Here is a 24,354-nt window from a genome sequence, read left to right as displayed (position 1 = left end):
GAGGGGTTTTAGGAATTTTTGTACCTATATCACCGTGGAAACAAGATATGCGTATATATCTATGATTGTGCCTTCTCTAGAGTGAAAGCCTGCATTATCTGTGCAAGCGTATGGCTAATTGTTCTGCATAAGATATGGGTGTCTTATTCCTACCCACTACTTCGGAAATTCATTTCATGTAGTTGCACATAGAAAGCTGTAGAATAGGTTTTATGAAGCCAATAATGCAGATATAATACTTGAGGAATTCCTTTTGGTTTGGATATATTTATTTTTCCAAACATTTTGTTTGAGAGAAAATGAGATTGCTATCTGCTGTTTCCTTATTTTTTTGCAGGAAAGCAAAGGGTTGTTGACTTCCTCTCCCCTCCCTTCCTTCCTTCTTTCTGAAGGTACTGTACTCATCTGAAAAAAAGAGAACGAAATGATTGTTCCTGTTCTCTTTCTTAAGTCATTTGAAACACTGTCCCTGCTAGTTTTCTAAGTTTACTGCAATCTCTGCATGGGGGGAGGGGGAGAAAGGGAGAGAGAGACAGAGATTACCAGCATGAGAGCAGGTAGTGAGATTAGGGCAGGACTCCTTCCAGCTTCAACAACTGGTAAGTTAAGCAAAAATGCTTTTATGGTTAACTCTTTAGAAGTGCAATATATACGCTTTTGTATTATGAAAAGGCATTAATCAGATACACGTTTAACTGATAAAATTATAATAACCATAGGCATGACAAGCAGTATATTTGTGCTATAGATACCTGTAGTCTGGTTTTTAGATACTGGTAATCACAGCATATGGTTTAACCAATGCAGACAAGAAAGTGTTTTCCAGTGAGGCTGATAATATTCATACGATAATCTGCTGTGAATTTTGCATATATGGCTTCTGCTACCAGAATCTTCTTACAGGCTTCACTAACTTTATCCTGAATGTTTCCGCAAGGTTCGCTGGGCCTTTACTGAAATAAAGAGAGAAGCTGTGTCATATGCAAATTGATGTATTCCATATATCAAATGCAGCTACTGAAGTCTGCTCCAACTCACCAACCTGTGCTATAGTGGGAGAATAATTACTAGGGCTTTTTTTTCCAGACAGTATTGTGTTTATGATTACACATTTTTATATCTACTCATCTGTGTATATGATTAGTCTAGGAACAGTGACATTTAAGACATGGTAATACAGTTCCAGGTTCTCATCTGAAAAAAAAAAAAAGAAAAAGTTCATGTTGTGTAGTTGTCATGGTTAGCTGGGATAGCTAAAACAATGACAGTAGTATATAACAACACTGAGGCTAATCACTGGCATTAGTAATAGGATGGACTCAAACATTTATTTGTTATTTGCATTGTTTTAGATACCAATAACATTTTTCATGTTGGGCATAATTGTATCAGAATGATCAGAAGTGGCATGTCAAACGAGTGATAGAATGGAAGAGTATGTTTCAAATACTGGAAGAGAAAAATGCAGAATGCAGATGTTCGAGGAAGAATTAGGACAGGTGTCCATTTCTCTGCAGAAGGAGAGCTTGGTCATCTCCTGATCCAGTATTTCTTCAAGCTTCAGCTCTTCGAAGTACAGGGTCCTCTGCAGGATGCCTGGAGCCCGGACAGAGTAGCTCCAAATGGCGGGCAGGCATCGTGGAGGGCTGGCAGGCAGCTTGAGCTGCCTCACTCCTGCCTCTGCTCCCATAGGGGCACCTGGGCGGTGCTTCTGCCCTGGGACAGCCCTTTGCTCCCACCCCTCGCTGAGCCAACTAGTGGAAAGGATTTTCTTCCCCATCTGGTGTCTTTTTGCAAGTTTTTCCATAGGAAGGAGTGATCTACTCCAAATTCAGCCCGATTTCTGGGTAAGTTGGAGATTCCCTTTGCTTTAGGAGCAGCAGATGGGTTCTGCCAAAGAAGGTGGAAATAACTTCTTTCTCAAACTCTGTAGCTTAATGTTGCAGCTTGTTCTAGTTTGGTACCAATTAGTAGGTTTATTGGGTTATACTTAACCCACAAAGAACCCTCTGCTAACAGCAAGTGAATCCCAGATGTTGCCATGAAAACTACTTGTCACATCTTTTGCTCGGGATACTTGGGTTTATGCTTTACGTGGCTAACTACTGATTCAAGTTGAATAGATGATTTGGACAGCTAGTTTGACAGTTACATGTCAAAAATCTGGAAAACTACTTTTGCTTCAAGTGAGAAGTAGAGGAGCCTCCCAAACATAAAAATATATATATAAGCTCTGTATTTGTATTGGCATTTTGCTCAAACTGCAGAGTGTTAATCTGGGTTGCAATCACCTGTAAGTTTCGATCTGCTTAGTTCAGAAGTTCAGTTTACCATGTAGGTAAGGGCCAGCTGCAGCCTTTAGGTGCATATTTTGTTTCTGAAAACATTAAACATCAATGTATTCTTGATTTGGACCATGTATATGATAAATTCTTTCTCTGAGAGATTTCTGAAGTACCTAAATAAGAATATATGTGTTCTTATTCATAGTAGGTGGCCAAGAGCAGCACATGCTATTTTTAAACCCATTCCCCAGTAATCAGCACAAAGAAAGAGCATTTGAAAAGGAATGATTAATAATTTGACAGCAAAAAATAGACCTTGAATTTTGAAGTTCATTCTTAGATTTCACCTGTTGTGTTTAGTTTTCCTTCAGATAATACAGCTTTGCAATCATTTGGAGTTTATTTGTTTTTACATTGTATATTTTATTGCTGAGATAACTGTTACATGATTTAGTATAATGGTAATTTGTAACACAACTAATATCTTTCTCGAGGTGTCGGGAAGAGTTGATTTTGGCTGATGTGTTATCCTTGTCCCACATTGCTGAGGTATTTACAAGCAAAGAAGGATATAGCCTGAGGCTGGATTCAGTACAGATCTACTACCAGCTTATGGCACAAATTAAATGTGAAATGAATTTTCAGTTTTTCACCTCAACTTATAAAAAATATTGAAGCAACAAACCAAGAAGGAAAAGAGAGAAGCTCTGTTTATTTTGCTTAAAGTCTTATTGCTTCTCCTCCTAAGAACAATGTTTTCATATGTAGCATACATAAGTAAATGATCAGTCAGTGTATGTATTTTCCCAGAGAATTATTTAAAGCCATTATTTCCATTTGATTTATTTTCAGTTATAATGAAACAAAATATAGACAGATTTTGCTATTTTTCTGAAAAATAAAAACAAAACCACACCAATGATGGCAATGAAGTTACAGAAACAAGTTCATGAAAATCCCAGGTTAACAGGTCTGATTCAAACAGTTCAGAAACAGATAGAAGTCTTTCTGTAAATGTCAATTGCCTTTTTATATTTAGGACCAGCTTCTTTAATGGTGAAAACTGTTGAGAATGTGAGTTTTTGATGCAGAATAGTTACCTTCCTAGTAATATTTTGATATCTCTAATATAGATTTTTGGCCAGGAGATTATTAGAATCTTTGCATTTTAAAGAGTTTTTAATTGCTTTTGCTTTCTTTCAAACAAGCACATCAATAAGAGCTTTGCCTTAGGACTATTTGGGTGTAGAGCAGATATTTGTGGACTAAGAGGCTTAATACACGTCTCACATATGACCATATTGGTATGTCTTTTAGGTGCCATTTCTAGTAGCACCATATATATATGCAGGATTTAGAATGGGAGAAGCACAGCGGGACGAATCATGGTAGTAACCCAAGGCAAGCTTCATATACAGAGGCAGAAGAGTATGGGTTACCCCAGATAGCACTTACATTGTTTCCAATCTTTGATAATGCAAAGCCTTGATGATGCAGAAAGACGTCTATCTGAATGGACCACTCCACTCAGACAGACATGTCAGCAGAATACCACCCTGAGAAACAAAACTGGTAAAGGCTGCATGAGGTAGCAGGGTTTTTCTGTGGCCATGGTTTAAGGACACAAGTCAGGCAAAAAGGTGTGTAAGGAAAAGTGGATTTGTATCAGTTGCTAAGAAATGATTCATAGCTTCTGAGCACTAATGCATGTTCCCCAGTAGTAACTGATCCAATGAAACAAACTGCTCCTTCAAACACACCTTGTAAGTGCTGTGTAGACTGCTACAGATAGCTGTAAAATTATTCATTTGTTTGATGGACTAATTTTGTACCCCAACCAATTCTTAAAAATATACAACCTGTTAAAACCAAATAAGCATTTTCTTCCTAAATGCAGAAGTTTTCCTCATTCTAGTTTACCCTCCCAGAAGACCACTGGCAAGGGAAAATGTCAGCTTGGAGAAGAAAGGATTATAGAGAGACAAATAACATGAAGCCTTTTAAAAGAAAGAAGCAGGTCTGGAAAAAAGATGACTTGGGATTATCCTTTTTCTGCTGAAATGCTGATGTTCTGTAACTGAGACTGCAGCTCTCCATTGCTGTTAAAATACAGTGGAATTTTATGGATGATATTCAGATTTTCATCCAAAGAAGAGCCCTAAGTGAATACTTACTCGTTATTTAAAACACGTATTGAACCGTATGCTGGCTGTCTGATTTTTCTTTACACCTATCTGGCAGGACTAGTCATTCTTGCCTAGCTTCTAAAATACTAATGATTCAATGAAAAAATTGTATTTAACTTTGCGTTAGTTCCTTCCAAACAGTACCTTTGTGACTTGCTTTTGTAAAGCAAATGCTTTTATACTAATGTTACCCTGATCTTGATAAGCAAAACACAGCACTTTCCTTCTAAACCAACAATGTTTAATGAATTGTGAAGAATTCTAGTGTTGCTGGAAGTAATTAAGCTAAGTAATCATATATTAAAAGAAAATGTTTTCATGCTCTTTGCCTTTTTTTTTTTTACTTTCACTCTTTATTTCCTGCTTTGTATGTTAGGAAGACATACTATTAATTATTTGAATAATGGAAAAAATATTATTCTTACTTTCTCTCCCTTCCCTCTTCTACTATGAAAGCTAAAACACTGACACATTTTCCTTCTAGTTTATGGGTGTGCATGAATTCATGTCATTTAAAAGAAAAAACTTAGGATAAAAAGTCTGTTTCCTGAAAGCCTATATTCCTCTTGCCAATATTCATAAAAAGTAAACCCGGAAACATCCAACTTTCCACTGAAAGGTACAAATGGTCATTGAACCTGAAGGTTCTTCTAATTACAAAAAAGCTGCAAGGTAAACTGAGTCTCATACACTGATAACATTGTTGTTTTGCTAAGGGATTAGAGAAAGGTACAACTGAAATTGCAAACAAGGCTATGAGAAGGGCCATACATCTTTAGTTGTTATTCTTTGATGATGCTGTACTACGAGGAATGCTAATGCACAGCATTACCCATGCAGTCCTCTGTCTGGAGGCATGGTAAAGAATAGAAACCACCTAATTTCTCTGTATGGAAAGAATTTTGCAGGGTGGTGTTCCCAGGGTGGAGGAGCAGGTGTGGCGGCTCTGGGATGAGAGCACATGGCTTTGCCCCTTCTTGGGGAGCTGCTTTTTCTGACAGCAGGCCCTCTGATAAGCCAAGTGTGTTGGTTGGGAGGGACAAGATGACTTCCAGTCTTCCTCTTCATTGGTTTGTTATTATTCCTGACTGTGCAAAAGCTACCTATGCTTTAGTTTTCTCTGGTTAGGTTAGGTTGCGATGTAACTGTCAGACTCTTTTTGCAATGATGAAAGACCTCTTTTTTCATGGAGGACTCTATGCTGTATCTGCTAATAAAAACTTTGTAAATTGGAAACAGTATGTGCTCTTACCAACACCCAATACAGCAGATTTAAACCAAACTTAAATATACTTACTCTAAAGATATCAAGGGAAAACACCTTGGGACATAGTTACTATTTCAGGTTTAGTCCTTTCTCTGAGGTGCTTTCTAAAGCAAGTAGTGTTTAATTTGGGGTTTCAGCTCCACATAAAAATTATTTGAAAGCGTTATTTGAAAAGGAGGTGTCTGTCATACAACACTTCCAGGTAGCATGGTATTTTTATACCTGTCTACTTTTTCTTAAAAGTAGTTAGAATACATGCATAATGGAAACAACATAAGGAGGTGAAAAGGAAAGGGATGGCCTGTTTTTAGAGCATCTGTCAGCTTCTAAGGCACAGCAGAACTTGCTTGAACCACCTGGTAGGCACCAGCCCACACTGGGTTGGTTCCCTCGTGCAGGTTTCTGAAGCTAGGAAGACTGTGCTGTATTTGTCCAAAACTCTTGTCCTGTGATAGAAATTCCAGAAAACTGTAGAGGACATCCTGGAAGAGCAAGTTGCCAACACTGTGCTTGTAGGTTTACCAGAAACTAAACTCATCCATTTATAAAGATGCAGAAAAATATTTTTTTTTTCTGTGGCACCACAGCAAGGAATCACAACAGCACAAACAGTTTTTCTGCATAATGCTGCACTCACAATACGAAGTCACCAAGGTTTCTGGAATACTTTTATCTGTCTGTAGGTAACATTTTGTCAGGGTGCTATGGAAGCAGTCATGTGCGTCAGAAAAATGGTGCTGACTGACTCCTTCTCTGTATCTCCCCTTCCCTCTGCCACAAAAATCAAAATACTAATTAAAGACTTTTGATCCCAAATACATTAATTTCTTTTTTCACATCCCACAAAAAGGAACACCACTCCCTCCCCCAGGTTTAAGCCACAGGTAAGGAAATGCATTTGAACAGATGTCACTAGTTCTGTAGGCGAATAATCAGGACTTGGGATCCCTTCTAATGCCTGCAGTGAGGATTTTCAGTAGCTTTTTCACTACTAGACACAGAAGAAATGCATGAAGAGGCATCCACTGGAAGGCACTGAATGTGGTTAGGACAATATGTCAGAAGATAATTCACACAACTATTTATCCTTTGGGTAATGACCCCCTGCCCATACCACAGCCTTGCCTGCTCTTCTTCCTCTCAAAACGCAGCAATAATTGGTATAAAACCTTCCAGGTTTTTGTACGTGGCAGTTAGCATTTTTCCAGGAAAAAATCCTTGAATAGAATGATTGGAGGATGGGGGTTTGGTATTGATAGCAAGTGTTGTATTAATATATAAGGTGTTTTTTTACAAAACTTCATTTTATATTGCTGGTTGGTCATTCTTAGTCACGGGGTAGAGTCACAGTGGTTTGATGGTTTTTTTTTGTTTCCTTTTTATTGTGATGAAAATCTGAACTGAGTTAGTATCCAGAACAAGCCTTTGGCATCATTAATGGTGAAGGATTAGTGTTAAAGTAGTTTGGGAAATGTTCAGAATTTCAGATTTCAAACTATGTTGAGTTTCTTAGTCTGTCTCTCTCTCCTTTGGCAAAGAGTAATTTCTTATTTGTTTGTAGCTCTAGTCTCTGTTCCAGTATCTGCTGGTGACATTTTGCTAAGTCTGAGCTGCCATTCCCATGCTGTGGGAACTGAATTCAGTTCATTGAATTCAGTACAACTGGCTTTTAAAATCTGTTTCACTTTAAAATAATCAACCTTAAGAATTTTTCCTTTAGTTGATTTACATAGAGATTTGTTTTCTAATTGATCAAAATCACAGAAGCAATATAAAATTTGTTTTACATTTCAGATTTTCTTTAGCTGTGGCAACAAACTAATGCTTATTTTTACAACTTTCTAGAAGTTAAAAAAAAATTGAGAGCAATAAGCAGGATGCATTTTGGGGATCAGAGATGGAAAACATTTGCTTTTTGCTTTTCAGTCAAGGAGAATATTCAATTTTGGCATCACCAAAGGGCAAAGCCAGAGAAGAAGTTATCTTAAATTACTTCCTTGCAGGTACTTCATGTGATCAGTCAAAAATACCATTTTATGCTAGAACTGAAGAATTAAGCATATTTCTCTTTAAACAAAATAAACTGATTTTTAAAAATGAACCCTCATTTGAATGCAATTTTTAGATGCATGTGAGGGTGATAATTTTCCTAAACAATAAATACACATACAGCACATTTTCAAAGCTTTAACACAGATTTTATGCTCTGGTGGTCTGGAAAGCACAGATATCTGATCACAATACAGATATATTGAAAGTAGTTTTCTCCAGTGCCCTGGTAATTTGTCTTAAGAACCATTCTTAACTCTGTTTCATTGTTTATGATTCTTAATTTTTTATATTTGGGTATCAACGGAATAAACACAATGGTGTCTTAGGAATGGTACTGACATCTCTAGTTGCTTTTGCTGTGTTTCCTATTGAACCTATGTTCAGAGGGAAGTCACTACTGAGCCAGCTTAATTGTGAGTAACAGAGGTTAATAGGGATCAATCAGTCTTTTCAGCCAAGCAGCTTTTCCAGCAAGAAGTCTGTTGAACTCCAACTGAAACAAAATTTATTCATCTTTCCTAAATGAATAGGAAAGCATCATCTGGTAATTACTTTTAATGAACTGGACACCAAGAGAAGTGGTCAGTAGCAGATATATTTTTCCTAATCCTTTCAGTTTCTGGATGAAATCCTCTTCTTTCAGTTATTGTAGGAGATAGGATGTCTTACTGGAACACGCAGTACCTACCAGTATAACAACCTTCACTTTTACTATGAGTTTTGAGCTGTATGAAACATAGAATTGAATGCAAAATAAATACAAAAACAATGGTACTGCTGAAGACTAATAATATTCCCCCATGTTTAAGTAACACTAGACTTCCATCAAAAAACTAATTTGTCTTGGAGACTTTATATGAAAGCTCTCCCTTACAATCCTTGCCCCTTCTTCAAGCATACGTGCACATTTTACCTGATACTTTCTTTTCTGAGGTACCTGTTGCTTTACATATGCAATACCCACAAGGTGCAATTAACTGCTAATGGTATAGGAGGGTGCCAAACGGCTGGCTTGCAAAATCAAGGTTGAAGGTGGCCCTTAGCTACCCTTTAAGATAACAAAGAGTTGGGAGGAGACCAGACCATCTCTCTGGCCTCCATAGTGGTGATAACGGCACTGGGACTACAGTAGGAAGGAAAGCTCAATCTATTTCCTTTTTAAAGGTCATGAATGCCAGTGAAAAGTTTACTTTCAAAACAACAGCCCAAGAAGGACAGCATGAGGGTTATGGAAGGGCATGCTTTTTTCATCATTCTAATTTTGGGTGTTCTGTATACCTCCAATATTTGTTTTAAAATAATACTACTGTACAGCTCGAAACCCATCTGTCTCCACTTCATTCTATAGTGTTTAATGATTGTGCTTTGTAGAAGGAAAGTTTATGTCCAAAGTACTCTTTCAAAGACTCCACGTTCTATTCAATATTAATATTTTACTACCAGATCCTTCCTTATATTTATATTATTTATCTGTTCTTCTGTTCACCCTGTCTCTTATAATATCTGCATGGTGAGAAAAAAAATTCTAAAACTGCATTAGTGTTATTTTATAATTTTCCAGAGGAAAAACTATTTAATACATAGGATTCCTATGTTGCCAAAAATGTACTATTTTAATTTGCAGTGGCAGATATGGAAGTAGACAGGAAACAGGGATGGAGTGATAGGACTTCTATAAACAGTGATTAAAGTGACTCCAAGTACTTTATAAAGGCAGTGGCAGATCCATGGTTCCAGCCTTTGACATGAGAGCTCCTTATCCACTTAAGAAAAGGAAGAAACTTGTGTTATTGGCATCACTTCATACTAAGCCAAATCCCAAATTTTATTCTCAGCTACACCCCTGATTTTCCATAATTATTTCAGTGCAATGTGGATGATGCCAGGGAGAGAATTAGGACAGTTACTGCCATTGTTTAACTGAGTAATTAAATGACCTGGCCAACTCAGTATTAATTCCAATAACTAATGAGGGCAGGATCAAATTGCATTTCCACCCAGTCTGATGCCATCAGTTAACTTTGCACATCTGAAGCTCTGCTACTGTATATGCTCCCAATGTCACCATCATGGCCAATCTGGTCTTGTCAGCACTGAACTCTGGGCATGGTCTGGAAACTCAGTATACCTATGCCCAAATGCTCTTGGGGACCCAGTCCTGTAAGAACACTTATATGAAAGAGATTATACACCAATGACATCAAAGTCAGTGCAAGATATAACAGCCACAAGGTGGGAGACTTTGATTCATTTCCCCCCTGAGGACTTTGGATCCACACGTCTAGCTTCTTAAGCGAGTGCCCTAAGTAGACCCTGTGGGGATAACCCTGCTCTCCTTTAGTTGGAGCTGGGCGATTACACAGATAAAATACAAGTGCCAAAGGGCAGGGAGCAGAGAGAAGTCAAACAGGGTAGTCAGGGGCCGCAGACTCCATCCCTCTAGAGGTAGGTCTGGGCTCCCCTCCAGGTGTCACTTCTCCAGGTTTATTGTAAGTTAAAGCCACTTCACCTTCCTGAGTGACTGCATTTATGGCTTGGCTGTGGTGTCAGTCTCCTTTCCATTCATTCTACCTCACAACCCCTCCTCTGCAGTGCCAGAGCTCCAGAAGAAGGGACTGAGGGTCCAGTATAGATAAATGCAATTTGTTAAGGTATATTCTCAGCCTAAACTTAGGCCTGGGCTCATTTCCTGGACAACAGCTTTCAGCACTCAGCCTTGTGTTCTTGTTTTCTTTTCAAAATTGGTAAACTAGTCTGGAGTACCTAACAACTTCTTCTTGACATGAACACAGGAGTGCCTTCAAAAGCAGCCCAGTGCCACACACTGGTTAGCCTGCGTCAGGCAATAGCTCACCCCCATGTATCCTCCAAACTTCTATTTAGAATATGAATGTATTTCACTTTCCTGTTTTTGGGCGGGGGGGGGGGGTGCTGGAAGAAAAAGAGAGGCACTGTACATTTTAAAAAACCTAACCAATAAAGACTATACAGTTAAGGGGTTATCAGCAAAAATGATCCAGCTTTAGAGCAGCAAAATAATAATTTCTAAAGATGAGAGAAATTTAAGCAGGACAGGATCAGCTGTTCAGGGAGTTAGTGGGGAGATGGAAAGTGGGGCATAAGTGAAACAACCTACAGTACACGTGGGTTTCAGGGGATTTTAAGGAGAAGAAATACAAGTGTTTCAGGGAGCGGTAGACTGAGAATAGTGTAGGTGAGCATCTCTCCTCCTGCACAGTGCAGGTCTCTCTGCTCTGGCTCCTCTCTAAATCTCTGGAAGTACAAGGTCCTCCATCAAAGTACTCAGAGGTACCTCACTTCCCCAGGACACAGTACCTATCTCTGTATGCCCCTCAGCTCACAAGAAACAGTTGTCTTTGGATTTTTACATTAAATAACTTTTCTCCACATCCATCTTTCATGAAATAAGAAAAAAATCAGAATGCAACATCTTTGGATCAGGAAAGCTTGGAGCCACAGACAGCTGGAGGCCTGAAGACAATGGTGGAAAGTTGCCATGATACTCTCTCCTGTTTCTTACATTCTTCACAAGACCAGTAACTTGGGTTAGCTGCACTGCTAGCCTCAGCTGAGATGGCTGGTTTTACTTCCTTCTGTACCTCACCAGCAGCTCTGTTTCAGGCTACACTTAGCAGGTTTCTGTAAAAGGAAAGAGAAAAGCAAGAGGTTGGGCCAGAGCCCACCCTGCTGTGGGCATAGATGGGGCAAGGCTGTGTTGTGGACCCAGAGGTAGACATCTGTCAGCAAACAGGTGTTCCCCCTCCCCTTTCTCCACACCCCAGTGTAGCCTTGAATTCCCTGTTGGTACCAGAGAATCAGGCAGGTGGAGATGCTCGGCTGAGGATATAATCTTTGTCCCCTTACACAGTCTTACACCAGATAATTTGCTGTGCTTTGCAGGCTCCCATGTGTAGCTGTGGTTTGGGTGACTTTGTGTAAAAAGCTAACACTCCAGAGCCTGTGGATTTAACATCCACTTCGTTATCCAGGTTATCTATATGTTGCTGACCATTTTAGCAGATAGAATAGAGAAGCAGAGAGGGAGTGAACCACAGAGGGAACAGAGAAGTGAAGAGGGAAGGAAACATAAGAGAAGAACTAAGAAAATTCACAGAGAGGAAGAAAAAAGAAAAAAAAGGAGAAAGGAGGATAACAAAAAGAGAAATAAAGAGCCAAAACAGCAGCAAGCCTGAACCGTACTCAAAGGACACTTTGTATGTACATTGAAATGACTAGAGATGGCCTGTGGGCTGAAGTACTGCTAGGGGCATTACCAGCAAGGCCCTATTGCAGATGTTCAGTTGTTAACCCAGCCATGCTGCTCTGTGACCTCCACCCGCTGACTTGTTAGGCAACAGAAAAGTAGTGAGAGTGACAGCAAAGGTTTTGCTAAACTAAGGACAGAGCACACATGGAAGTAATGAGAGAGATAGCAAAGCATTGTGCTAAACTGAGAAGGCAGCACTCATACTGGAGAGAAGAAAAATATCTACAGCTACCTCACTACCGCACCAGGCTAATTTTTTAAAAATCTAATCAATGCTATCATTGAAAAGCAAATTATGCCACAAACAAGTCTATAAGAACATCTGATGCCACAAACAGTGCCCCAGCTTTGGCAGGGTGGGTGGTGGCACTGATCCGGACTTTCAGTGGAGGAAATCTCAGAATCTGGTTTAACACTTTCAATAATTATCCAAAAAAAAATTATCTGTAAGTTATGGAAAAGTGAATGTGCATTCATTTTGATAATATTTTAAGCATTTTCTCTCTTACAAGAAATACCAAAATAGCTATACTCTTGTAAAAGTACTCATAGTGTCTTGCTCCCTGAAAATTGAGTACAAAACCAAGTTACATGTCTATCCAAGATGATTCCAAAAGTCACTCCATAGGCAGTGCAGGCAAATGGGTATGTTCCCTAAACTTCTGTATTCCCCAGCTAAAATAAAACAAAAATTATGTAAGTTAAAATGTTAAAATTTGAGAATAACAAAGACAATGAAGGGAGGATATTTCTATTGCACAGCTTTCTGACAGAAGACCCATTTCTTTGTATTGGTGTAATCTCCCAGACAATATTAATGCAGCTACAGTGCATAGGAAGCCCTTAGAGAATGAGGAGTATCTGCAACAATCAAACCTCATATATGAAACAAAGAAGACATGCCAAAACAGTCAATGAAGAAAAAAAAATATTATTTAAAGTATATCTTTGAAAGTTCATTGCTTGTTGCATCTGTTTACTGTGTCATGTTAAGCTGTTTAAACATGTCAGATTTTTTAATAAATTAAGTTTCTTAGGTGTGTGATTATGTGATTTCCATTAAGTTTGTCTGCAAAGGTTACATCTGTTAACATATTTTCTCAGGATGTAAGCTGTTTTTTTCCATACCATTACAATACATTTGTCAAAAATATCAAATTTTGGTCATAGCATGGATGGGTTCATATTTCATTGGACAACAGAACCCATAACAAATAACAAGGAACACTGTGAAGCATTAGTTTCAAAGTTTCCATAAGCCTTAGTGAGCTCCAGTAATGCCCTAGGAAGAGTTACCAAGGTTATCAGTTTTCCTTTACCAAGCATTTGATGAGAAAAAAACCCACATTTGTTAATGGAAAGAAGAAGTTTTATCCTGAAGCCTGATACCAGCAGATGAAGGTAATTTCCCAGGGAGAAGTGAAAAGACACTGAGCTCCTCAATACTATCACACTAATGTAGGAAGAAAAAACCTGATCTGGTCCACTTCTTGTTTTCAGCCATTCCAGATCATTTTCATGAACAATTTTTTACTTGTTTCCAATTCCAATTCTATTAATCATGGTAATCCAAAAGGGGAAGAGAAATATTTATGGCAATGTCTTTATCTTGATAATGTTCTCCATTTAAGCAGACATATCTGTCTCATAAAAGGCATGGGACAAGAAGCCATATCCCAGAAAACAATTAAGCTGATTGTTAAATCGCGGACTTCATTTGGCACTGGGTCTATATGTATGTGTGAGGGAGAAAACAAGTGTTTGTAGAAGTGGTATTGGAAAAGATTTGACTAAGCTCCACAATGGCTATTATTCCCAGCTCAGGAGTGTTTTTTTAAGGCTTCCCCAAGAATTTTGTCTCACTAATCATTATGTACACTCATTGATTTTGGATACTTTCCCTAAATCCATGTTTATTTTTGCAAGGTAGTCCAAATTTATGTCTTCTCCCAGCTCCACACTGTGGCAGAAAAAGTGCTCTCTTCATTTAAAATGTAAATCACCTTTTAGCTTAGCATCAAATAATGTAGCATAAGGCCTTCAAGGCTGATTTAGGTCTATTAACATACACTCAGTTTATATATAACATGTACTCAGTTTATACAGTCAGCTTGAGTATATTAACATACACTCAGTATATGTAAATGGAGTCATTTTTTCAAATTTTTGTCCTTGAAATGTGGATATTTATGCATGGAGAACATGGACGGAAAACACACCTTGCATGGACTTCTCTAAGAGAGTAGGGTTGACATTGATTTCAGAGAAGTTTTGGTATAGGTTCGAACTTGGTCTTTTACCATCTTTGTTTCTCTAATGACTACTCACTCTGGCCTACAGTAAATAAAATACCTTAATTTGAAAAACAACTATACAAATAATCCATTATTGAATAAGAATAACAGTTTGCCCCAGTATCTAATGAACCTAATATTGACAAAACTCTAAATCTTTTTAGCATATTTAGAACTTCTGCATCATTCACCAAGGGGCTTTTAATAGAAAAAAGGGGCTTCAGTTCATGCTGTCATTGAAGTAAACTAGCAGAGAAGATCTTAAGAAAGGATCAGACGTGTACTAACTGAAAATACTTGGTTACCAGTTAGATAAATTCATGTTCGTACAAGTATTCTTGGCATTTTCAAAGTCTGACAAATAACTCAAAACAGTGTAGCCTTGGTAGGGAACACTGCTTTGCTGCTGAAACGAGATTAATTCATCATAGTAAAGCCCCTTTGGTCAGATCCTGAGACTGATGTGAGTTTTGCATAAATAGCAAATGAGTGAACAGTAAGTAAAGAATTTGGTGCTTAGTTCAACAGCTGTGTGACTGAATACATTTAAAACCAAAACCTTCTTGGAAGTGTGAACTGAGTGAAGGATATCCCACCAAACCTATTAAGATAACCATAACCACCTCTATAATAACAGTTTACAGAAGTCAATAAGTGAAAAAAACCCAACTATTTGTTCAATAAGGATGAAGCTCTCCAGTGGCTCAGCTTTAGCTCAAGAGCTGTAATAGTGTGTAATTTGTCACTGATCGTCACCACATCCAACACATAACCAGCTGTTAGATTTCGTTCTTATAGATGCCAATATTTCAGGTGCCAAGAGGAGAGCAGAAGTGCATTCTTGTAGGGCACGGTTTCTACAGTCATGCATGTTCAATTACCGTGGAATTTCTCTTCCAGTTAAGAGAAGCTGTTCAGCCTATTCAGCCTCCTTTAGACTTCCTCCACTTTCCTCTGTGTCATTTTCTTCTGAAATAGCAAACACAAGTGCAAACCTTCTTTTAGAATGTAGCCTGTTTCCCTTTATCAGAAGGTACATATCACTTTCACTGATCTTGGTGTCATTTTTGATTTTACCATTGTGTTGCCCAGGCGCAAAATCAGAACAGTAGTAGTCAGTGTTTAAGCTTGAGAAACTTCATGACCTCACATTTTTATGGGTGGGCTTATTATTAGTCTGTAGACAGAAGGTACTTTCGTACAGAAATCAGAATCTTGGTTCTACTGAATTCTAAAGAAAATGTGCTATTGACTTCAGTGCAGAATATTAAATGGAGACCCTAGCAATGCATACGCTTGTAGGGTGAATAGCATTATTTACATAATTTTTAAATTCTTTGTGGAATTATGATGAGTGGAAATGAGAAAGTAAAAGGTCATTCATATTCTGTATTAAACTCCCTCTTTCATGGAAGTTAACTCAATAACATCATTAGCTGCTGCATGGACATTCTATTTTGGAAATACCTCAACAACTATCTAAACTCATTGTAGCTCCGCTCCTCTCCTCTCCTCTCCTCTCCTCTCCTCTCCTCTCCTCTCCTCTCCTCTCCTCTCCTCTCCTCTCCTCTCCTCTTTTGAGAGTTTAGATAGAGAGCTTATTTTTCAAAAGAGTATATTTCCAAATATACTTATTTACATAAAGGAAGAAGCTGTGAGGATGCTTGTCTGATTTAAAGAAATTACCTTTTTAATAAGCTCTGGAGAGGGAGGCTTAGGGGTTTTTTTTATATTTAGGTGCCAACACATCATGGAAACCTCTGTCTCAGTGAGATTTTGAGACCAAGTTTTCAAAACTGAGGAGCTGAAATACTACTGATTAAAGGTAGAATTTTTAATGTCTGTCCAGGTTTAAACAAACTTCAATGTTAAGAATGGCACGCTGTTGTGCTACATAGCATTATATTTAAAATGCTAAGTGCTGAAGAAATAAAGAAGTTTTAAAGGAGATATTTAAAACAAAAATTTTCAATTTACTCCCTACTTATTTATTCTTGAGTGTTAAAATGAGATCAGGTACTCTGAAGTCAGATAGAACAAAATTACTGGGGAACTGTGTTGCTAAAAGATTTAAAATTCTCTACCAAAGTTATTTAAAGAAGAAGACACTGCTCCTTAACTATTTATTGCATAGTGGTCAAATCTGTAGTCTCTTCTATGGCTTCCTCAGGACTCATATTTTTATGGAATTAAGTTCTGGTCAAGGTGAAGATCATGTCTCCATTCAAATTAGCAAGGGTTTGCTACCAACTGGAAAGGAGATGAAAAGAGAGGTTACATTTACTCTTTCCTGAATTAATTTCTACGTAATGGGGTTTGGCAGATTGAAGGGAAAAATAAAGCAGTGATGTGATCCATATTTAGACTGCAAATCTGTACTTTCCCTCCCCTCTTAGGTGTTCTTTTGTTGGATTATATAGTACCTCTCTGATTGTGCTGGTCACTGACTGGTTAAACACTTTCCCTCGTAGGCCTGGCCCTGTGGTGTGTGTAGCCGTGGACAGTGGAATAAACCCATATGCTCAGTGAAAGCAGCCAAAGGTTAGTAGTGCAAAGAAATTATTTCCTTCTAGTAATTTCAAGCAGTTCTACAGCCTCTGCCATAACTCCATGTTTCATAAAGATTGAAATTTTGCATAAAACAGGCTGTGAAAGAAGGGAGTAACCAGCAGCCAAGGCACAAAGGAGCAATTAGACGCAACTCTTTGTCACTTCTGTGTATTTTTGGCAGAATTTCAATAGTATAACAAAAGCAGTAAATAACATAGCTGGCTTCTCAATTGCTATAGCTTTCTGAAGCATTTTTACCCATATTGCTATGAAAGAATCAGATACACAAGATGAAAGATGCTTGAGGGACAGGCCTGTACTTTGAAGGGAAGATTTTGGTCTACAGGCATAGTTTATGTTCAAATTGTGTGAGTTTACTTTGCTTAAAATGAATTTTGGGAAAAAGAAAACAACCCAACTTTTTCCTTTCTGGAAAGAAGTGGAGTCATTTTTGGTATTCAAAGGATTCCATTCCCCTCTCCCTTTTTAATAAGTCAAGCCTTTGTACCCAAGGAGTCTTCAAGACCGAACTGTTCCTTATTTTGCACAGGGAGTTAAGGTGACAAGGAAACACAGCAGAATGCATACTCCCCTCTGATGATATACACATTTATATATATTACATATATATGCATACACACAAAACAAATATAGTGTGTGTACATATACGAACACTATTTCCAGTCAGTGAGCTAGGGACTGAAAGTCACATTCTGATAAAATTATGGGATATCTGTCCAAGTAGTAAGCAATCTTTTTTTAGCCTTTTCCACTATCACAATTGTTTTTTGAATGGGTAGTTTAGAGATCCTACAATTTTTGCTTCAATTACTACTCCTTCTCTGTGTATTGATTGATCCCTTTGTATAAATTTTCCATCTTGAAGTTTTGTCACTCAGCCTTTGGCTTCACACTGTATCTCAAAGATAATTCCACAGTCTACTCTGTTAGCAGGAAGTAATCTGCTTGCAAGCAGGTTTTTAAGATGCCTTCTCTTGTCCACAGCCTAACTAGGTCACAGAGATGTGCTTTGCTCTATCTTTAGAAGTAGGTTTATCCAGCATGGAGTTTCCTGAAAAAGAAACAGGAGTGTCTTCAGTACTCCAACCACCTTCAAGCTCTCCACCCAGCATTTCCAAGAACAGTGTTATAAATAACATCAACATGTCACAGGTGACAGAGGGAAAATATGTCTAGTTTTCCAGTCTAACCTCTGCCTGGTTGGAGGGATGCAGGTACACAAACACACACGCACATTCAGATAAGTGCATCCCTCAGGAGGACTACAAGGATGTAATGAAATTATGCAGGAAGAAAATGAGAAGGGTTGAAGCCCAGCTAGAACTTAATCTGGCTACTGCCATAAAAGACAATAAAAAACGTTTCCATAAACACATCAGCAACAAAAGGAGGGCATCTTTTATTGGATGGGGGGAACATAGTCTCAAAGGATGAGGAAAAGGCTGGGGTACTTAATGTCTTCTTTGCCTCTGTCTTTACTAGCAAGATCAGTTGTTCTCTGGGTACACAATACCCTAAGCTGGAAGACAGGAATAGGGAGCAGAATGAAGCCCCCATAACCCAAGGGGAAACAGTTAGTGACCCTGCCACACCATTTAGACACACACAGGTCTATAGGGCCAGGTGGAATCCACCCAGGAGTACTGAGGGAGCCAGTGAAAGTGCTCACCAAACCACTATCCATCATTTATCAGCAGTCCTGGCTGAGTGGGGAGGTCCCAGTTGACTGGAAGCTAACAAATGTGACAATCTACAAGAAGGGCTGGAAGGAGGATCCAGGGGACTACAGGCCTGTCAGTCTGACCTCGGTGCTGGGGAAAGTTATGGAGCAGATCATCCTGGCTGCCATCATGTAGCACATACAGGACAACCAGATGATCAGGCCCAGACACCATGGGTTTATGAAAGGCAGGTGCTGCTTGACTAACCTCATTTCCTTTTATAACAAGGTGACCCCTTAGTGGATGATGGAAAGGCCGTGGATTTTGTTTACCTAGACATTAGTAAAGCCTTCAATACCATTTCCCAAAGCATTCTCCTGGAGAAACTGGCTGCTCATAGCTTGGATGGGCATACTCTTCACTGGGTAAAAAACTGGCTGGATGGCCAGGCCCAAAGAGGTGTAGTGGATGGAGTTAAATGGAGCTGGCAGCCGGTCACAAGTGGTGTTCCCCAGGGCTCATTATTGCGGCCCAGTTCTGTTTAATATCTTTATCAATGATCTGGATAAGGAACTGGGTGCACCCTCAGTACGTTCACAGATAACACCAAGTTGGGCAGGAGTGTTGATCTGCTTGAGGGTAGGAAGGCTCTGCAGAGGGATCTTGACAGGCTGGATAAATGATCCAAGGCCAATTGCATGAGGTTCAACAAGGCCAAGTGCCGGGTCCTGCACTTGGGTCACAACAACCCCATGCAGTGCTACAGGCTTGGGGAGGAGTAGCCGAAAAACTGCCTGACAGAAAAGGACCCAGGGCTCATGCTGAACATGAGCCAGCAGTGTGCTCAGGCAGCCAAGAAGGCCAACAGCATCCTGGCTTGTATCAGGAATAGTGTGGCCAGCAGGAGCAGGGCAGTGATTGTGCCCCTGTACTCGGCACTGGTGAGGTCACACCTCAAACACTGTGTCCAGTTTTGGGCCCCTCACTACAAGAAAGACATTGAGGTGCTGGAGCATGTCCAGAGAAGGGCAACAAAGCTGGTGAAGGGTCTGGAGAGCAGAAGTCCTATGAGGAACAGCTGAGGGAACTGGGGTTGTTTAGCCTGGAGAAAAGGAGTCTGAGGGGAGACCTTATTGCTCTTTACAGCTACCTGAAAGGAGGTTGTGGTGAGGTGGATGTCAGTCTCTTCTCCCAGGTACCAAGCAATAAGACAAGAGGAAATGGCCTCAGGTTGCGCCAGGGGAGGTTTAGATTGGATATTAGCAAAAACTTCTTCACTGAAAGGGTTATCGACATTGGAACAGGCTGCCCAGGGAAGCGGTTGAGTCACCATCCTTGGAGGTATTTAAAAGATGTGTAGACGTTGTGCTTAGGGACATGATTTAGTGGTGGACTTGGCAGTGTTAAATGGTTGGACTTGATGACCTTAAAGATCTTTTCCAACCTAAATGATTCTATGATTCTAGAGAGCCAAGGCAAAAGGTAGCAGCCTTATTTAAGATGAACCATAATTCATAAGCAATATTTTAAATGAACCCCAAGTTCAGGAGAAGTTCCCTGTATGACCAGCGGAATAGAAAATTTTGCCAGAAGAAAATTGTTAATCTGCTTTGTCACACTATACTGCTAGAAAGGCTTGGAGCATTCCTAAGTGTCAATGGCCTTGGAGACCTGGAGGGTGGCTGACATTAATTCTATATTTAGTTTTACACTGGAGATTTTGCCCACCTATTTAGAAGCAAAAAACACCCTAGATTAAGTCTATACAACTGCATGTAATTTGGAGAGTCGTCAAAGATCTTTCCTCCCCAAAATCTGCCAGGTAAATATCTCTGGGATTAAAACAAAGAAAATAAATTAATCTCCACCTTCTTATTACAATACAAAGTGAGAGAAGTCAGGAAACATGGTACAAAACCTGATGGTACACAGTGTCCTTAGATCACTTGGCCATTGTTTTCTCTTACAGCAGCACATGTTAATGATACAAAGAATTTTAACATTTTTTGGCTTTGGCTTTTCATGTGACAACCATAATAAATGTGCACATTATTGTTTGTATTGCCATATCCTTTAGATGCACCACCAATTTCTAGAGCCTGTGCATGCACAGCCAAGGGCAGGATTTTGCCTACCAATAGCCTGGCTGAATCAAATTAAGCAGAAACATTGCCATACAGATTCAGCTGCAAAGTAGTGTGTCACAGCAGAGCAAGTTGATATTGCAAAGATGTTGTATGGGTCAAACTTGATTTAAACCACCAATTCTACCACTGGAAGACCAAAGCTTCTTTGTTCTTCACTAACCAATTTAATTCTGCCTTAAAAGGCCTTTGTCTTATGGGCCTAAGACATCCTTAGTTGCATGTAGTTAAAAAAGCCCAACAACCTCCGAAACAATAAAAAGTTAAACTCAGGAGAGAGATTTGGTTTTTTGTTTGTTTTAAGGAATTTGGGCAACACAGAAAAAATCAGAAATGATGAAGAATGAAGAAACAAGTTTTAATGTGGACAGTACCCGAGCATCTCCCTTCTCCCACTGCCTGCAGCCACTGAGCCCTGTTACAAAGCCACACAGAACAACTCCATTTGGTGAAGAATTCAGACCGCACCTCTCACATTTCCGCTATGGCCCTTCTCCTCTTGGAGGCATGGAAACATTCCAGGGGTCCTTGGAAGGAGGATCTCGGAAACGCAAGAGCATGCCAACAAAAATGCCTCCTTCTATCACCCTTGAGGGTTCCTCATCACCACCAGACAGACCTGAAGATCACAATGACGTAGGCTCTTCTAGTCTCCCCTTGGTGTTCCAACAGCCAGCACAACCCAAGTACAGTTCCCAGATGATTGACCTCTGCAACTTTGGTTTTCAGTTCTACAGAACTCTGGAACACTTTGGAGCCAAGCCCATTAAGCAAGAACCAGTGAAGCCTAACACGGCATGGCCCAGTAGCCCAGCATTCATGCAGGCTCCTTACCATTATTATCCTAAAGTCCATACTGGCCTAATGTTTCCTTTTATAGTGCCACCAAACTTTCATTTCAGGAACACCTTCCAAATGAAAAGACCTCCAGAGCCACCCTTCAGGAGGTCTGAAGTAAGAGAAAGTGGTGAAAATAAACAGAAAGTGGAAAGAGTAGATGTCAACCTTCAGATAGATGACAGTTACTACGTTGATGTGGGGGGTGAACAGAAACGCTGGCAATGTCCCATGTGTGAGAAGTCCTATACATCCAAGTACAATCTGGTCACCCATATCTTGGGGCACAGTGGCATTAAGCCACATGCTTGCACCCGATGTGGCAAGCTTTTCAAGCAGCTGAGCCACTTGCACACACATATGTTGACACACCAGGGCACTCGGCCACACAAATGCCAGGTGTGCCACAAGGCTTTCACTCAAACCAGTCACCTTAAGAGACACATGATGCAACACAGTGACATCAAGCCTTACAACTGCAGGATCTGTGGCAGAGGTTTTGCTTATCCTAGTGAGCTGAAAGCACACGAGTCTAAGCACGAGAGTGGCCGAGAGAACATTTGTGTGGAGTGTGGTCTGGACTTCCCAACCCTGGCCCAGCTGAAGAGACACTTGACCACCCACCGTGGCCCTATACAGTACAATTGCACTGAATGTGATAAGACCTTCCAGTACCCAAGTCAGCTGCAAAACCACATGATGAAGCACAAAGACATCCGCCCATACATCTGCACTGAATGTGGCATGGAGTTTGTGCAGCCCCACCATCTCAAACAACACTCCCTAACTCATAAGGTAAGCCAGCACGGGTTGCGCTCTCACCTCGCATCGGAAGGTAGCACAAGGATTACAAGCTACTAAAGATACACGTATGTATCTCAGAAAGAAGGAGATCAGTCTATAAAGCCTCATGCTGGCCTTTTGCCAGCTGGAGAGTTTTATGCAGAGCAAAAGCCCCAGGAGCCCTGGCAATAGTAGAAGCTAGATACCTCTGTCAGTCTTATGAAAGTACACACAAAACCCGCTTTGTTATAAACAGAATTTCAACTAAATCACCTGTATTACTTCCCAAAACTGTATTAATATCTCTCTGTTTCTGGGTTCAGAATGACCTCCTGTAACATAACATAATTTTGTAGAACTGTATAACCCCTACCAAATTTTAACATAAATTTTCTACTGAAAACCAGTTCTTGTGCTTTGCTCCCTTAATTGGCAAGTAGGTGGATTTGCGGTAGACAGTATGTATGCAGCAAAAGAAAGAATATTATTACTCATCAGATTATGAAGAGTCATTATAATGAGACATTTAGGGAAAAAAGACAATGCAAGAAAAATTCCCCTTTGTGCATGCTAACCAGACTGCCAGTTAATAAAAGTGGACAAGCAGGACCATAATCCCAGCCAATTCATATCAAGTGGTAGTCTTGCCACAGCTGACAGCAAGGACAGCAGAGTCAGTTTAGGCTAGGAGCTGGCTTTGGAACACATCCAGAAGGATGGCTTTCAAAAATAGGAAAAATGTAAAAGTTCTGTTCAAGAATGTCCGAAACTGGCTTATCTACCTTTCCAAAAATGTTGTTAAGACAAGTCAAACCCCCAGACATTTACTAAAAATTTGTTTTCAGCTTTGCATATTTTTCCTTAAACACTTGAATTTTGGCTTTTATATGAAAACAATTAAAAATACAGAAAGCTACAGCATTTCAGTCTTATAGACATATTTTCTTCTGAAAACCAACAACCTCTACTTCCACATTTGCTTTTTCTTCCCTACGACATGTTTATAATTTCTGCCCTTTTTGGAGATTCCCTGGTCTTTGGATTTACCATGCAAAATTCTACTAATTTAAGACTTGGTAGTTTTTTGTCACAGGAAATGCAATGCCCCTGAGCCTTTAGAGAGCTTCTGCTTCTTTGTCCACAGCTGCAGGTGGATTCAGCTGTGAAATTAACAGGTCCTAACTGCCCAGATGCAGCCTCACATCAGAGGGGCAGACACTTAAAGCCGCTGTTGATGTTCACAGTTTTAGCTTTGCAATTAACTGTGAAAATCACTGACTGGCATGAAAGCAAGAGATTGTTTCAAGTCTTCCTTGTAATGGGGGCCTGCAGGAGGAGTAATTGCTCTTGGCACTTCACTAGTAAATCCCCATTACTTTCAGCAAGTTATACTCAAACTCTTAAAGTGTTTAGTGGTAAATTAATTGATTTCCATAGCATCTAAATGACTTTTTCAAGAGCTGGCAGTTAGACTGCTTGGGTGTGAGCAAGCATATTGCATTATGCATTAGTAAATTGACTGAGTGGAATAAAAGGTGCTAGAAATGTTCTGTAAACACCAGATAAAATGAGATCACTCCATTAGCGTTAGCACAAGTCACACTAAGAGTGAACAGTTTTTTCTCTAGATTGAATGTAACATGTATACCTGTATTTAGTGACATTTCTTGACTACTTCTTGGTTACTTCAGATTATTTTCTATAGCTTTCTTTAAAACAGGGCTATGCCTTTTTCAGAAGCCAATGACAATTATCAAAGGCAACAACTACTTTACTCTCTTAACTGGTTAGGTTTTATCCTTGGTCAATAAGTGTACACATTTGACCAACACTTCACCTAAGCAGCAGAGTAAGACAGAGGAGCTCTGCTGCTGACTATGTCTCATCGATTTGTAAACTTACTGATGGAAACAAAAATCATTACTTCGTTAAGCTTACATTTTGTTTTCCTTCTCTGCTTCTCAGATTCTTGTAAGGAAAAAAATA

The 24,354-nt window shown here is 39.5% G+C and overlaps 1 protein-coding gene across 2 annotated transcripts in view; it reads left to right on the top strand.

Moving 5' to 3' along the window:
* The first annotated feature begins 432 nt into the window (after positions 1-432).
* ZNF366 (zinc finger protein 366) overlaps positions 433-24,354 on the top strand; it is a 37,603-nt gene continuing 13,681 nt past the window's right edge. Inside the window, exons 1-3 of one of the 2 annotated variants that reach the window (XM_075078736.1) lie at positions 433-599; positions 16,844-16,913; positions 21,053-22,380. In XM_075078736.1, the coding sequence (XP_074934837.1) occupies positions 21,082-22,380 (1,299 nt within the window). In that variant the 5' untranslated portion in view covers positions 433-599; positions 16,844-16,913; positions 21,053-21,081. Of the gene's footprint in view, positions 600-1,790; positions 1,848-16,843; positions 16,914-21,052; positions 22,381-24,354 lie in introns of those variants that run through there. The other variant, XM_075078737.1, reaches the window with a different exon arrangement.

This window comes from Phalacrocorax aristotelis, chromosome Z (assembly GCF_949628215.1).
Source record: "Phalacrocorax aristotelis chromosome Z, bGulAri2.1, whole genome shotgun sequence".
Lineage (NCBI taxonomy): Eukaryota > Metazoa > Chordata > Aves > Suliformes > Phalacrocoracidae > Phalacrocorax > Phalacrocorax aristotelis.
This window is presented reverse-complemented; position numbering and strand designations above follow the sequence as displayed.